Source organism: Canis lupus, chromosome 26 (genome assembly GCF_011100685.1).
Source record: "Canis lupus familiaris isolate Mischka breed German Shepherd chromosome 26, alternate assembly UU_Cfam_GSD_1.0, whole genome shotgun sequence".
In the NCBI taxonomy this organism is placed as follows: domain Eukaryota; kingdom Metazoa; phylum Chordata; class Mammalia; order Carnivora; family Canidae; genus Canis; species Canis lupus.
The window spans coordinates 22442202-22459684 of NC_049247.1; the positions used below are offsets into that span (position 1 = coordinate 22442202).

Genomic DNA, 17483 nt, shown 5'->3' on the forward strand with positions numbered 1-17483 from the left:
TATTAATTCATTTAATCTTTACAACATCCCTGTGAAGAAGGCAATGGTAACATTCTCACTTTAAAGACAGGACAATGGGCAGCCCTGATGGCTCAGCGGTTTAGCGCCTGCCTTCTGCCCAGTGTGTGATCCTGGAGTCCCCGGATAGAGTCCCACGTCAGGCTCCCTGCATGGAGCCTGCTTCTCCCTCTGCCTGTCTCTCTCTCTCTCTCTCTCTCTGTCTCTCATGAATAAATAAATAAAATCTTTAAAAAAAAATTTTTTTAAATAAAGACAAGACAATAAGGTACAGATCTGATGCGTGTGACCACTGCATATACTACAATGCCATGATACATAACTTTCTCTAAATTTAAGGCAGCCTTTGAAATGCAACGCTGCTTGAACACAACTTGCTTATATGCTTTTTAAAGTTTATATCTGGATTTGTAGCTAGATAGAATATCATTTTCTCACATGTAGAGTATTTTTCAAGACTCTGCTGAGAACATCCATCCTGGCAACAAACTCCTGGTACCCCAAGAAACAAAGGATAAAATGGGCAGAAAATTAAGCAATGAAATAATCTTACACACTGCAAAATAAAACTACTATCTTCACTACTATCACACTCAGAAATCAAAAGTAAGTTAATTCATGGTAGATATGTACATTTTATAAATTATTATTTCTATAGAATGAGGCTCACAAACATCCTGGAGTGAGAATATAAAATAAAGTCCCTGATCTTTAAAACTAAATACATCAGGCACCTCAGTGGCTCAATGAGTTAAGCATCTGACTTTGGCTCACATCATCATCTCAGAATCCTGGGATTGAGCCCTGCATTGGGCTCCCCACTCAGTGGCCTGCCTCCTTCTCCCTCTGCCCCTCCTCCGGCTAGAGCTCATGCACTCATGCTCGCACACTCTCTCATAAATAAATAAACCTTTAAAAAGAAAAAAAATAATTTTTTAAAAAAGATTTATTTATTTATTTATGACAAACAGAGAGAGGGGCAGAGACATAGGCACAGGAAGAAGCAGGCTCCTTGCAGGGAGCCCTATGTGGAACTCGATCCCGGATCCTGGGATCACGCGCTGAGCCGAAGGCAGACGCTCAACTGCTAAGTCACCCAGGCATCCCAAAAAAGAAACAAAATTTTAAAAAAAATTTTTTAGCCAAATCAATAAAATTTCACAACTCCCTCTGTAAAATCAATCAAAATGCTGTGACAATGATAGGAAAACAAGCACATTTGAAAAAATTTTAACTAATAAACACATGAATTAATTCCAGCTCTTCCAACTTCAACAAGAAATAAATATGTATTCCAGAGTAGAAGAGTAATCATATGTCTATACACCTGCTACCCTGTATACCCATCTCATAAAGGATTAAAAAAAAACGTTAGTTTAAAAGTCTTTGAATTCACAATAGACATGACTTAAAACATTGCAGTGTAAAATGTCTCCCGACATTCAACTATTTCAACTCTATTTCAATAATAAGCTAAAAATTTTTGTTAAGTAAATACCTACATTTTGACCTCAAAATTCTTCAAATGAAGAATACTCCAATGAAGAATTCACTTCTAGAATCCATTTTTTAAAAAATACTTTATTTATTTACTCATGAGAGACACAAAGACAGGCAGTCATAGGCAGAGGGAAAAGCAGGCTCCACACAGGGAGCCGGATGCGAGACTTAATCCCGGGACCCCAGGATCACACCCTGGACAGAGAGGGCAGGCACCAAACCACCAAGCCACTCAGGCGTCCCTCTAGAATCCATTTTTTAATGACAAAAAAACTTTCTCAGAAAATTATAATTAAACGTTTCTTTCACAAACCTAGCCTTGGGCTAAAATTCTGAATCAACAAATGATTTACAGTATTAATATAATTTGTCTTTAGTTAACAAACTTTTAGTTTGCACTATAAAGACTGATTCCTCCTCATCAGTAAAAAAAGGAAGATACAAGCAGTGATTTCCTCCTCGTTGCTTAACACATTGTATAGTCGGAACCCTCATTTAGACATCCCTACTTCAGGGGCCTGAAGACATTTAGACAGTGGGCCTGTTCCTGCATGTGGTCATCACCAATTATCTTCTCACATTTGACTATTTTCCATTCTCTCTAGACTTGTTCCCCACCAAGGACTTAAGGCCATTTACCCTACTAAGTGACCTCAGGGAATGGGGACAGTTGCCTTTTCTCCAGGCAATGTGTCCAGCAGCTCTTGGTCAAGTACTGTTGCTATAAACTATTTCTGGGAGGCTCTAGGGCCCTCTCCCTCAGCATGCCTCTGGGGAAAAAGGACCCTGTATTAACTCATGAGGATTTTCCTTAACCAACAATAAATGGAGACAATCAAATAAATAAATAAATAAATAAATAAATAAATAAATAAATAAATAAAACAGGCAGTGATTTTAGTTTACAACTCTTTATTTCAGAGATACATATGAAATTAGAATCATTCCTTTACTATCCTAAAAATCTTTTTTATATAGCCTCATTTCATTTAATATTTTTCTTCATTATCTGGTTTAATTCTCATGCTTCATTTGAGAAACATGTCAGGTACTACATTATTAGCTTAATAACAGTTTGTAACTTCAAATACTTAAAAAATTAAGCAATTTACATTATAGTTAATTTTAACTTTTGACTGATAAAAAGTTACTCGATAATAAAATTCAAGAATAAAAGTATCAAATGCTCATCCCTTTGCTCTATCCTTATAGAGACTTAAATTCCAGAATACTGGCTAACATAACCTTCAACTTCACAGTAGAAATTCGGTTTTAGGGGTGCCTGGATGGCTCAGTTGGTTATGAGTCTGTCATCAACTCAGGTCACGATCCCTGGGATTGGGCCCTGCTTCCAGCTCCCTGCTCAGTAAGGAGCCTGCTTCTCCCTCTCCTCCTGGCTCCTGCTTTCTCTTGCTATCTCTGTTGCTATCTCTGTCTTTCTCTCAAGTAAACAAATAAAATCTTTTTAAAAATTAGGTTTTAACAAGATAGTCAAGAGAATTACTTATATTACTGTCTCGCAATAAATCTAACATTCCGTAGCAAAAGACAGTTACAATTGATCACTATTTGCTTAATCATCATTGAAATCAAAGACCTGACTAGTATGTTTAAGAACTCAGACTCTAGGGACGCCTGGGTGGCTCAGCGGTTGGGCACCTTCGGCTCAGGTCATGATCCTGGGGTCTGGGATTGAGTCCCATATACGGCTCCCCACAGGGAGCCTACCTCTCTGTCACAGTCTGTGTCTCTCATGAATAAATAAATCTTAAAAAAAAAAAAAAAAAAAAAGAGAACACAGACTCTAGAGCCAGACTGTAACTCACAGTTCAGTATAACTCAACTTCCTAGCTCTGTGATCTTGACCAAGTTACTTAATAACCTCACTGTACCTCAGTTTCCTCGTATATAAAATGGGAATAACAATAGTTCCTACCTCATAAGGTAGTTATGAGGACTAAGTGAGTTAATATTCAAAAAAGGACTTAGAACAATGTCTGACACCTAGTAAGCACAATACATTAGCTATAATAATCTGAAGCCAAGAGACCCTATATTTATGGAAGGACTACTACACAATTTACATGGTTTTTCCAAATATGCGTAATGGAAATTTTATTTTTTTAATATAATTAAAATTTAAGGGCAATTTCCTGAACAATTTTTCTAACTGGTTTTCAAAAAATCTTTGTAGAGATTAGGAAGCTTTTGAATTTAACAAAAGCATTATTTGACAGAACAACTTTCAAAAATCCTGTTAATTCATAAGCTAAAACCATAGGGATCCAAGACAGCACTTAATACAAAAACATTACATTGCAGAGCAAAAGGAATTGTGGCACTGTTTTTACTTTTTAGTACTGTCTCAGGAAATTGTGCAATCTGACACTTTTCCTACCGATAAGAAACTATACAGGGGCCAAATGTCCAATAAAGGTGCCTGAATTCCAAAATCACATTAGTAACATGCAAATTCCTGAGAGAACATACCCAGATGTGTAAACAGTTAACTCCAAAATAAAAGATGTGTAAACAGTTAACTCCAAAATAAAATATGAACCCAACCCACGTGTTAACCTTATTAAATATATATACTCAATATCAAATAACACTAACAAAATATTAGGAAACTAAGTTTCTAATCTCAGAGGACAAGTCACAGGAAGTCTTAAGAACTTGACAGTTTCCTCTGTTCTACAACTTAGCCCAGTCATTTTATAAGCCCATGAGGGTCAATATGCTTGCATTAAAAATGGTGTTACTTACAGGTCTCATTATTTCAAAGAAAGTTCATCTTTGACATACATCTCAATATGTTCATGTGATATTAATTCACAGAAACATTCTCATCCTTCTTAATTTCAGGTGTTCTCTACACAAATGCTTAGTGAACATTTTATTTTAGATACTGTAAAGATAGATTCTACAAATCTCAACTACTTCTCAAACTATATCTAATTATTGCAAAGTGTTAATAATTTAAATCAAAAGAATGAGAGAAAAAAAAAGAATGAGAGAATATATGTTATTAGATTCAATCTATTTTTCCATATGCTTGAAATTATTTATACATATGCACTCTATTTTAACTATTATTTTTGGATTTAGTTTGTCACTCTATAAAATAGCTTTAGATGACAGGGTCATCTTGGATGACAGGTATAATTCTGCTCATTTTACCATCTATCAGTGAAAATAAAAATGGGAGAGGAGCAAATAAAGACTGTAGTAAAATATCTTTTCATTTTACTTTAGGAAAATATCTCTAATGGCATTTCAAAAGATTAAATATTTTTTCTCTTTATTTTTTTTAAGTAGGCTCCATGCCCAATGTGGGACCTAAATCACAACCCCAAGATCAAGAGTCACATGCTCTGCCAATTGAGCCAGCCAGATGCTCCTTTCATTTTCTACTTGTTTTTTTTACACCTATAATGAGACATATATTTCAGATACCATAAAATTCATCCTTTTTAAAAAGTTTTTAAAGATTTATTTATGAGAGATAGAGAGAGAGAGAGAGAGAGAGAGAGAGAGGCAGAGACACAGGCAGAGGGAGAAGCAGGCTCCAAGCAGGGAGCCCGACGCAGGACTCGACCCCGGGTCTCCAGGATCACACCCTGCGCTGAAGGCAGCACCTAAACCACTGAGCCATCCAGGCTGCCCCAAAATTCATCCTTTTAAAGTATGCAGCTCAGTGGTTTTTTTATTTATTCAGTTTTGTAACCTCTGCCATAATTCTAATATTTCTATCACTCCCAAAAGAAGCACCATACCGTTTACAGTCACTTCCCACCTCTCCTCCCCAAGTCCCTGGCAAATACTAATCTATCTACTGTCTTTATGGATTTGCCTATCCTGAATATTTCACATAAATGGAATCATATGCTATGTGATGTTTTATGACTGGCTTCTTTCACTCAAAATACTTTAAAGGTTCATCTGTATTGTATCATATGTTAATATTTCTTCCTTTAGTATGGCTGAATACTAGTTCCCTGTATGAATACACCACATTTTGTTTATCCACTCAACAGTTAGTTCATCACTTACAGATTGTTTCTACTTCAGAGCTATTATGAATAATTCATGTACATTCATGTACAAGTTTTTATATGGACAAATGCTTTCATTTCTCTCAGTATATATTCAGAAGTAGAATTACCATGCCATATGGCAGCTCCATGTTCAGCATTCTGAAAAAATGCCAAAGTGTTTTCCTAAATGGCTGCACAATTTTACATTCTCAAGAATTGGGGTATGAGGACCCCAATTTCTCTACATCCTGACCAACACTTGTTATCCTTTTTACTTTTAAGCCATTCTAGTAGGTATACAGTGGCATCTCATTGAGGTTTTGATTGGCATATTCCTCATGAGTAATATCTTTCCATGTGTTTATTGGTCATTTGTACATATTCTTTGAGAAATGTCTATTCAAATACTTTGTCCATTTTTTAATTAGGTTATATTTTTATCATGAGTTGTAAGAGTTCTTTATATATTCTTGACACAACTCCATTATTAGATCATGATTTGCAAATATTTTGTTACATTGTGTGGGATTTCTTCACTTTGTTTTATGTTTTGTTTTGTTTTGTTTTGTTTTTACAAGGAAGCCATAAGTGTACAAACTATTTAACAAAGCCTACAGATTTATGTTTTCTTTGACATACCCACAGTGTAGCCACAGTGGCCTGTGGTCTTGGTACGCTGGCCTAGGACACAAAGTCCCAAGGAGTGATGAGGCCTCTGTGGGTTTGAATCTTCTTGATTCTAAGTCTTCATGAAGTTCACTGTCCAGGCCTTTGGCCAGGACCTAGCTGTATTTTCTATGCTTCACATCTTTTAGTCTGTTCCAGAATCAGTCTAGGATCTTACACTGTATAATGGTGATCACACATTCCATGTCATCCTGATGGAGCTCTCCTGATCCCCTGGTGAGGTCTATGTCTGCTTTCCTTAACACCACATATCTTTGCCCCACCCCTCCCATCACTTAACTGCAGTAATGGCAAAGACTATTTTCCACTGTCCATTGATATTAGTGTTGAGTACTCACAAAATGTGCTGGAATTCTCAGGGATCACTAAAGATATGCCACTTCTAGTGGCAGTGTGTAGGCATCCTGTGGAAGAACTCTTTTCCCTTTCTTGATGCTGTCCTTTGACATACACAAGTGTTTAATTTTAATTAAGTCCAAAGCATCTATTTCTTCTTTTGTTACTTTTGTTTTTAGTATTTTACTTAAGAAATCACTACCTATGTGGCACCTGGCTGGCTCATTTGGTAGAGCACGCAACTCTTGATTTCTGGGTCATGAGTTCAAGCCCCATGTTGAGCACAGAAATTACTTTAAAAAAATAAAATAAAAATCGCTGCCTAACCCAAAGTCACAAAGATTTTCCCTGTATTTTCATTTTTTTTTTTCTTTTTTTTTTTTTCTTTTTTTTCTTTCCCTGTATTTTCAAATAAGAGTTTTATTGTTCTTGTTCTTATGTTTGGGTCCCTGATGCACTTTTGAGTTCATTTTTGTGTATGGTATGAGGTAGGGGTTCAAATTTATTATTTTGCATGTGGAAATCTAGTTGTCCAGCACCATTTGTTAAAAAGACCATTCTTAGGGATCCCTGGATGGCTCAGCGGTTTAGCACCTGCCTCCCGCCCAGGGCATGACCCTGGAGACTGCATCCGGCTCCCTGCAAGGAGCCTGCTTCTCCCTCTGCCTGTGTCTCTGCCTCTCTCTCTGTGTGTCTCTCATGAATAAATAAATAAAATCTTAAAAAAATAATAAAAAAATAAAATAAATTAAAATTAAATTAAATTAAAAAATAAAAAGACCATTCTTTCTCCCACTAAGTGGTCTTCACACCATTGTTGAGAATCAAATGGCCATAAATGTGAGGGTTTATTTCTCGACTGTCAATTCCATTGATCTATATTATTCTTTTGTTTGTTTGTTTAAAAGATTTTATTTATTCATGAGAGACACAAAGAGAGAGCAGAGACATAGGCAGGGGAGAAGCAGGCTCCTGGTGGGGAGCCCAATGTGGAACTCGATCCCAGGACCCCAGGATCACGACCTGAGACAAAGGTAGACACTCAGTCACTAAGTCTCTCAGGCTCCCAACAGAAACTATTCTTGAACCATTCTTTCCCACATCACTACTGGCTACAAACTGAATGAAGCTCAGGTGACCAGAGCAGTACAGTTAAGCACCATGTCCCAGGGGGCCCAGTAGGACCTAAGGAGATAAGCAGAGGAAGTGAGACTTTCCATGGAGCCTGGACCCCCACCCTGTGAATCTCAGTGAGCACACAGTCCCCAGAGGAGGCGGGCTTATGCCAGTACCACACTGACTTGATTACTGTAGTTTTATAGCTTTTAAAATTAGGAATTATGGCTGCCTAGGTGGCACAGCTGGCAGCCAACTCTTGGTTTCAGCTCGGGTCATGATCTCAGGGTCATGGGATCAAGCCTCACATTGGGCTCTACACTGAGCACAGAATATACATAAGACTCTCTCTTCCTCTCCTCTCCTCTTCCTCTCCTCTGCCTCTCCTGCTGCTAACACATAGCACATGCCACCCAGGCATCCCCCATGGGAATTTTTAAACTTCCACTTTGGCAAACTTAGCCAATGATAGCATGAAAATGCCAAATGCATAATCATGGAATGGGAAGCCACATACAATAATATGCCTTCCCTTATTTAACAGTCAGAACTAACCTATTGTCCATTCTTGCAAAATTACAACACAAAGTCAGGGTTGGTTGCTGTGTTACTTAGACCACCTACCATTTCTTACCAATCCTGTTCTTTATCCACAAAATAGTACCACATCCTCATCGTAAATCATCAATTATTTGTCAACTAGAATCTCATTTAAAATAATGTAGGTTAGGGGCACCTGGCTAGCTCAGTCAGTAGAGCAAGTGATTCTTGATCTCGGGGTCATGAGTTCAAGCTCCACACTCATGTGGGCTCCCTCTCTGCTCCTTCTCTCTCTCAAATAAAAAATATTTTTTAAAAAGAATATTTGGAAAAAAAAAGAATATTTGGGGACAGATTGGGAAAACAATAACTGAATATTGCCTAAGCATTTATTTTTATTAAATATTTTATTTATTTGAGAGAGAGAGAGCACAAGCAGGGCAAGTGGCAGAGGGAGAGGGAGAAGCAGGCTCCCCGCTGAGCAAGGAACCCGATGCAGGATTGGATCCCAGGACCCTGGTATCATGACCCATCAGAAGACAAAAGACTCTGAGTCACCCAGGCGCCCCTGCCTAAGCATTTAATAAGAAGAAACTACTTAAATGGAAAGTGGGGTGTGATCATTAACTGAAAAAAAAAGGTTTCAAAAACAGTATCTAGGGGGATCCCTGGGTGGCTCAGCGGTTTAGCGTCTGCCTCTGGCCCAGGGCGCGATCCTGAAGTCCCGGGATCGAGTCCCACATGGGGCTCCCAGCATGGAGCCTGCTTCTCCCTCTGCCTGTGTCTCTGCCTCTCTGTATCATTCATAAATAAATAAATAAATAAATAAATAAATAAATAAATAAATAAATCAAACCAGTATCTAGGGACGCCTGGGTGGCTCAGTGGTTAAGCGTCTGCCTTCCGGCTCAGGGCGTGATGCTGCGGTCCTGGGGATGAGTCCCATGTCGGGCTCCCTGCAGGGAGCCTGCTTCTCCCTCTGCCTATGTCTCTGTTTCTGTCTCTCTCTGTGTCTCTCATGAATAAATAAATAAAATCTTTAAAAAAAAAAAAAACAGTATCTATATACGTTTATCATACAAACCAGCAACCCCATTCTTAAATATTCACTCTTTAAACATACATAAAACACATCAAGACTTGTACATGCATGTTCATAGTAGCTCTACTCAAAATCACCAAAAACTGGAAACCCAAATGTCCATCAACTGGTGGATAGATAACAAATTGCAGAACACGTAAAATGAAGTGGTTCTCAGTAATAACAAGAATTTTATTTCTACTGACTGTGGTGGTGACTGCACAACTTGTCAGAACTCATGTAACTATAACAAAAGTATGGGTAAGGTCTAAGGCCAAATGTTGATATATGCATGCAGTAACAATTTCTGTATTGCCTTGCATCTCTGAGGACTAGGTATTAGCAAAACGAAAGGGCTTGTTAACTTTAGCTCAGTGGTGTGAAGTTCAATATATCCAAGATATACAAACTCAAGTTATTTGTGAATTGATCATGAATGTCCCTCAATCAAGGTGTAACTCCTTTGCTGTTCTCATTGTTATTGTTTTGAATTAAAAATAAAGAATGATTGGGGGGGGGGGAAGAACTCATATTTTAAATTGGTAATTTTATTGTATGCAAATTATACCTAAATAAAGCCAATTTTTAAAAAATTTTTATTTATTTATGATAGTCACAGAGAGAGAGAGAGAGACAGAGACATAGGCAGAAGGAGAAGCAGGCTCCATGCACCGGGAGCCCGACATGGGATTCGATCCCGGGTCTCTAGGATCGCGCCCTGGGCCAAAGGCAGGCGCCAAACCGCTGCGCCACCCAGGGATCCCAATAAAGCCAATTTTTAAAGACGTTTTGCATATTTTTATTTTGTCTTAGTTAAAATACCTATATACATTTGTGTATGTGTGTAAATATTATTAGATAGAAAAATGCACAGAAAGTTCCGGAAAGATTTATACTGAGGTATTAATAATAATCATCTCCATATTGGTAATTTATGGTTTGGGGGTTATTTGTCTTATATTTTTCTTAAAATGTTATTTATTTGATAGAGAGAGAGCACAAGCTGGGGAAGCAAGAGAGGGAGAAGCAGGCTCCCAACACAGGATTCAATCCCAGGACGGTGAGACCACGACCTGAGCCAAAGGCAGACGTTTAATCAACTAAGCCAACAGGCACTCAGTATTTTAAAAATTGTATACAATGTATATGTTCAGTTTTCATAATAACAAAAGGGATTTTTAAAACAAAGATCAATTTTGATTTAAAATTTTCTTACAGACATGTCTCTGAGTTATCCATCTGGGTTTGTGGGTTACAAATTTAATTATATTTCTAAGTTTGGAGGTAAGGTTTTATTGTCAAAATAATATTTACAAAGTAAACAATTATTTTCTTTGGATCATAGTGAATACACATTCAACAAATATTATGTTCCAAGTATCATATTTGGATTAAACCGTGTCTCTGGTTTCTTCCCATATTAAACAATCTACTCTGGCTACTGAAGAAACACCACAAAAAGAGTAATATTAAGTTTAAACATCAGGCTTTGGCTCTAACAGAGTTTTTATAAAAATAGCAATCATTCAAAATAAACAATTGTAACCAGCAAATTCATTGGAAAAAAAATATTGCTTCTGCTTTTAGAAGAAATAGGTAATAAAAGAACAGCCCATTAATAAGAAATATGGGGTAAAAACAAACAGCTTTGAGTTACACTTTATCACATTTTTTAAAAGCTTTATTTATTTACTTGAGAGAGAGAGAGAGAGAGTATGGCAGGGTGGGTGGGGTGCAGAGGGAGGGGGAGAGAGAGAATCTCCAACAGACTCCACACTGAGTACAGAGCCTGATGTGAGAGTGGGTCTGACAACCCTGAGATAATAACCTGAGCCAAAATCAAGAATCAGAAACTTAACTGAGACATCCAGGCATCCCACACATTTAGTATTTTAAAAAATACTAACAAACGCATTGTCAAATCCCTATATAGCTCTTTAGCAGGCTTTTACAATACAATTGTGTGATGTGAGAAATTTTGTCTTTCACTATTCCTCAAGCACTCACAGAGATGCCTTAGGATCACAGAAAAGCAATGGGGGACAGGAAGAGGTCTGAGGTTTTTGCTTGCGGTTTTTCGTTGTGGGTTTGGGGGTATGGGGGAGGGTGACTTTGTCTACGCTTTGGGGTTTGTTTGGGGGGGTTTATTGGTTTTGTTTGGGTTTGGTGTTTTGTTCGCTTTTTGTTTTTTGGCTTGCTTTTAAATGGAGTTATTTAGCAAAAGAAGATAAACAACAAATATCTAAACCCCACCACATGTAAGGCATTGTTCTTACTATCTATCAACATTCTCTTTAAAAATTCTTTGGGGAAATAAATAAATAAATAAATAAATAAATAAATAAATAAATAAATAAATAAATAAAGTTCTTTGGGATGCCCATTATACATACAAGAACACTAAGATGTATAACAGTTAAGAATTGTCAAAACTCATTCAACTAGTAAGTAGCAGAGCCAAAACCTAGAAACTTAACTATCACTAAATGATGAGATTAAAAGATTTATCCAAAACTCAACTATATTTCTTCTGACTGAGCAATGAATTAGTAGTAAACAATAAGAATATGGAATTTTAAAAATAGTTCCATGTAGGGCAGCTCCGGTGGCGCAGCGGTTTAACGCCCCCTGCAGGCCGGGGTGTGATCCTGGAGGCCCGGTATCAAGTCCCACATCAGGCTCCCTGCATGGAGCCCGCTTCTCCCTCTGCCTGTGTCTCTGCCTCTCTCTCTCTCTCTTTGTGTGTGTGTCTCTATGAATAAATAAATAAAATATTTTAAAAAATAGTTCCATGTGGGATCCCTGGGTGGCGCAGCGGTTTGGCACCTGCCTTTGGCCCAGGGCGCGATCCTGGAGACCCGGGATCGAATCCCACATCGGGCTCCTGGTGCATGGAGCCTGCTTCTCTCTCTGCCTGTGTCTCTGCCTCTCTCTCTCTCTGTCTGTGACTTAAATAAATAAATAATAAATAAAATATTTAAAAAAAAATAGTTCCATGTATAATAGCATCACATAAAATAAAATACTTAGGAATAAATTTTTGAAAGAAGTGCAAGACCTTGATCTGAAAACTACAAAACACTACTGAAAGGGCAGATTAAACACAATTTATATAAAAATCCCAGCTAATTTTTGCCAAAAATTAAAAACCTGATCCTAAAATCCATAAATAAGGGGCCAAAAAAACCTAAACAGCCTTGAAGAAAACCAAAGTTACAGGATTTATATTTAATTTCAAAACCTATTACAGAGCTACTATAATCAAATAGTATAGTACTGGCATAAGGATAGACAACAGAATAGAATTGAGAGTCCAAAAATAAAACCTAACATATAGTCAGCTAGGTTTCAGTAGGGTGCAAAGACCATTCAATGGTATAAAAACAATCCTTTCAATATATAGTGCTTGGACAACTAGATCATCATAAGCAAAAGAATGAATTTGGATCACTATCTTACAACACACACACAAATTAACTCAAAATGGATCAACAATGTAAATATAAGGGTTAAAAACAGAAAACCCTTAGAAGAAAGCATAGGGATAACTCTTCTTTTTTTTTTTTTTTTTTTTTAGGGATAACTTCTTGACCTTGGATTTGGCAATGGATTCTTAGATATGACAGCAAAAGCATGAACAACAAAAGAAAAAATTGATAAATTCGACTTCATCACAATTAAAACTTTTTTTTTCAACAAAGGACATAATCAAAAAAGTGAAAGAGGAACACTTGGGTGGCTCAGTGGTTGAGCGTCTGCCTTTGACTCAGGGCATGATCCTGGGGTCCTGGGATTGAGTCCCACAACAGGCTCCCTATAGGGAGCCTGCTTCTCCCTCTGCCTATGTCTCTGCCTCTCTCTCTGCGTCTCTCATGAATAAATAAAATCTTTAAAACAAATTTTTTTAATTAAAAACAAAAGTGAAAGACAACCTACAGGAGAAAATATTTATAAATCATATATCTGACTAGGGTTTCGTATCCAGAATACTTAAATAACTCTTACAACTCAATCTATGACAAATAACCCAATTAAAAAATGGACCTAAAAAACGGACAAAGGATTTTAATAGACATTTCTCCAAAGATACACAAATAGCCAATAAGCACCAAAAAATCCCCAACATCATTAGTCATCAGGGAAATGTATATCAAAATTGCAATGAGATACCATTTTATACCTACCAGGATAGGTAAAGTTAAAAAATAAATAAATAAATAAATAAATAAATAAATAAACAAACAAACAAACAATAACAAGGATTGGAAGGGATGCAGGGAAACTGGAGCCCTCATACTTTGCTGATGAAAATGTAAACAATGTAATACCTTAGGAACAGATTGTCAGCTCCACAAAAGGTTAAAAAAAAGAGTTACCATATGATCCAGCAATTAGGATATGCCCAAGAAAAATTAAAACACATCCGCACTAAAACTAATAAATGTTCCTAGCAGCATTTTTCATTAATAACCAAAAAGTGGAAAAAAACCCACATATCTATCAAGGAATAAATGGATAAACAAGGGGCACCTAGGTGGCTCAGTCAGGTAAGCATCAGCTTCAGCTCAGGTGTTGATCTTGTGATCCTAGGGTCAAGCCCAAAGTCTGGCTCCTCAAGTGGGGAATCTGCTTGACCCTCTTCCCCTCACCCTGCTGGTACTCTCTCTCTCTCTTTCAGATAAATAAAATCATTTAAAAAATGTATAAACAGGGCAGCCCGAGTGGCTCAGGGTTTAGTGCCACCTTCAGCCCAGGGCGAGATCCTGGAGACCCGGGATCGAGTCCCACATTGGGCTCCCTAAGTGGAGCCTACTTCTCCCTCTATCTGTGTCTCTGTCTCTCTCTGCGTGTCTCTCATGAATAAATAAAATCTATGCGGGGCAGCCCCGGTGGCGCAGCGGTTTGGCGCCTCCTGCAGCCTGGGGTGTGATCCTGGAGACCCGGGATCGAGTCCCACGTCGGGCTTTGCATGGAGCCTGCTTCTCCCTCTGCCTGTGTCTCTGCCTTTCTCTCTCTCTCTCTCTCTGAATAAATAAATAAATCTTAAAAAACAATTTTTTTAAATGTGGCATATCCATTCAATGGAGTATTATCCAGTAATAAAAAGGAATGAAGTACTTATAAATGCTACCACATGGATGAACCATAGAATGCCTGTGCAAAGTGAAAGAAACCAGACTACATATTGCAAGATTATATCATGTGAAATATCCAGGATAGTGAAATTGGTAGACAAAAAGTAGGTTACTGCCAGCAGCTAGGAGAAAGGTGAACAAAGAATGCTAGTGTGAATGGCATTTCTTTGAAATATGATGAAAATGCTCTAAAAGCAGATAATGGTGATATATCTGGGCATATAGCGAATATTCACTATAAACTATGAAACTGTACATTGAAAAGGTTGATTTTATAGTAGGTGAATTATATCTCAACAAAGCTGGGTTTGTTTTGTTTTCTTTTTAAGACACTTGAAAAGACAGTGATGGAAATGTAATATACTGCATGGTGACTATAGTTAATAATACTGAATTGTATATTTGAAAGTTGGTAAGAGTAAATCTTAAAAGTTCTCATAAGAAAAGAAACTGTAACTATATGTGATAACATGCTAACTGGGCTTACTGTGGTGACCATTTTGCAATATATACAAATATTAAGTCATTATGTTCTACACCTGCAACTAATGTTATATGTAAATTGTATCTCAATAAAAAGTCTTAAAAATCCATATAAACTGCAAAAATGACACACTGAAAAGCATCTAATTTTTCTATTTTTCTTCAGATGCAATCGCACCTCCTAAAGTCTTTTCTATATATTCACATTTTTCCAGTCAAAAACAAAAAAAGAGAGAGGGATGAAATCAACTACTAAAATTCAAAAAACCGGGACACCTGGGTGGCTCAGAGGTTGTGTCTGCCTTTGGTTCAGGGCTTGATCCTGGGATCGAGTCCCACATCAGGCTCCCTACAGGAAGCCTGCTTCTCCCTCTGCCTATGTCTCTGCCTTTCTCTCTGAGCCTCTCATGAATAAATAAAGTCTTTTAAAAAATAAATAAAATAAAATAAAATAAGTTCAAAAAGCCATGAAAAAAAAAAAAAAAAGAAAGAAAAGAAAAACCAGCCCCTGAAATATCAAATAACTTTCAAACAATTCTATTTTAGCCGGGACTCCGAACTAAAACATAAATCTCAATTTCAAAATATTACATAAAAACTACAAACACTCAGAAGAAGGTCTAAGCAAATTGCCAACTTCTCTGAATACACAGTAGTTCAGATTTACTTTGATAAAATGTAAATATTTACCTGCCTGGAAGGAACAAAATCCTATATGCCCAGTGTTCCCAAATGATGAAGAGAAAGAAGCATGTTTTTTTGTTTTGTTTTGTTTTGTTTTGTTTTTAAATCAGGGTTGGTTTTAGAATTAATTCTAACCTAGCGAGGGTATACATAGCTGATGGTTTATAGTGAGAAACGTAGTCTCTGACTTTGCCTGGAACATACTGAAAACATGGCGCAGAAGTCGGGACCTGAGCGAAATCCCATCCTACGGTAAATCTGAGAGCTACATACTAGTCTCAAGAGCTCCTACTGGGAGGCTGTGGCAGCGAGCCAGCCACCACCTGGGACCACGACGCCAGGTGCGCTGTAAGCAGAACAGGTCCCGGCAGCTGGAAGCCCACCCGGTGCCCCAGCGCCCGTCGAGTCCGTCAGTTCAAGTCAGAATCCGCGTCTCCGCGCCTTGGAGAGTCTGAGGCCCTGGGAAGAGAGCCTCGTACGCCTGGGCAGCCTGGGGCCACGCCGCGCCGCCCCGCCCCGCCCCACCCCATCCTCCGACGGCCACACCTCCAGAGTCCGTGGGGCTGGCGTCCTTCACCCCGCCGGGTGCCCCCGCGCTCGGGTGCGCGTCGAGCATTCCACGGTCACTGCGCGCTGAGCCGCCGCCAGGCTGGGCTCCCCCCGGGGGCCGACGGCTTGCTCCCTGCGGCGCCTCCGGGGCGGGCTGCACCTGAGTCTCGGGGCAGCACGGACACCTGTCTCCCCGCGCGGCCCCCCGCCTGCGGCCCCGGCCGGGGGGGCCGCCACCCCGCGGAGGCGAAGGCGGCGGCCACAAGGGGAGAGGTGGTGCGCAGTAGGCGCCGACTGTATACCGCCCCCCCCCCCCCGGGCGCGCGCGCACAAGCCGAGTGGGCGGCGGCGCGAGGCCGGCCAGCTCGGGCCCGGACGGTGCGGCGGGTTCCGCCCCGCGGGCGCTCGCCAGCCGCCGAGGCCCGGCCCGGCTCGTACCGACGGAGTTTCACAAAGAAAGTCTCCCGGCCCGCGCCCCTCACGCACTCACCGGCGCCGGCGCCGGCGGCGACTCTGGCTCCCGCCGCCTACGGCTCCGTGCCGGGGTCGGCCCCGGTGTTGGCTCAGGCGCCGGCGGCGGCGACTGCTCCATCCCCGCGGGGCCCGGGCCGCGTCCGCCTCGAGCTAACGGTCCCGCCAGCTAGGCGCGCGCGCCGGAGCCGCGCGCCATGTTCCCGCCGTCCCGCGCGCCGCCGCGGCAGCCCGCGCCGCCCCCCCGCAACCGCGCACGCGCGCACTCGCCGCGCCGGCCCCGCGCGCGCCGCCGCGGGGGCCCCCCACCGCGCACGCGCGCACTCGCCGCGCCCCTTCCCCGCGCGCCCCGCCTGCCCCGCCTCGCGCCCTCCGGAGCCGGCCGCTGTTCCCGGCATCGCGCCCACCCCCTCCGCCCCCGTCCGGCCTGACTGGAGCGCTGGCCGTTCTGGACTCGGCGCCGCCGCCTGCCTCGCTGCGGACGACCCCCGCGCGGGGCTCTGGGCACCTTCCCCGCGCTGCACCCATGCGCTTCGCGGGTCACGCCCGGCTTGCGGCGAAGGATTTACCCCCAAGAGGTGCCGGGGAAGAGCGCAGCTAAGGTGATGAGATCCCCGTCTTGGAAGTGTGCAAGCACGTGCGCGAAAGTAAGTGGCACAGTGAATGCTGAGTTCGAGTCCCACATCTCCTTTGCATGATTAAGGTCAACTAAGGCACCCTGGAAGGACTCAGTGAAACAATCCGGATGGTGTCAGCACAGCTCCTAGTACTAGGTGTAGTCGGGTGACCGGTCCTACGTAGTTTTGCGTACTGGTTAAAACCAAGGTTCTATTTATTTATTCATGA

The 17483-nt window shown here is 40.5% G+C and overlaps 1 protein-coding gene and 1 pseudogene across 1 annotated transcript in view; both read right to left on the reverse strand.

Annotated features, from left to right (window-relative positions):
• The window catches only part of TTC28 (tetratricopeptide repeat domain 28), a 625414-nt gene extending 608619 nt beyond the window's left edge, over positions 1-16795 (reverse strand). The window contains exon 1 of the mRNA XM_038575519.1: positions 16657-16795. Coding sequence (XP_038431447.1) covers positions 16657-16758 — 102 coding nt within the window. The 5' untranslated portion in view covers positions 16759-16795. The remainder of the gene's footprint in view (positions 1-16656) is intronic.
• Positions 5162-16233, reverse strand: LOC106557807 (annotated as a pseudogene).
• Positions 16796-17483: the final 688 nt, after the last annotated feature.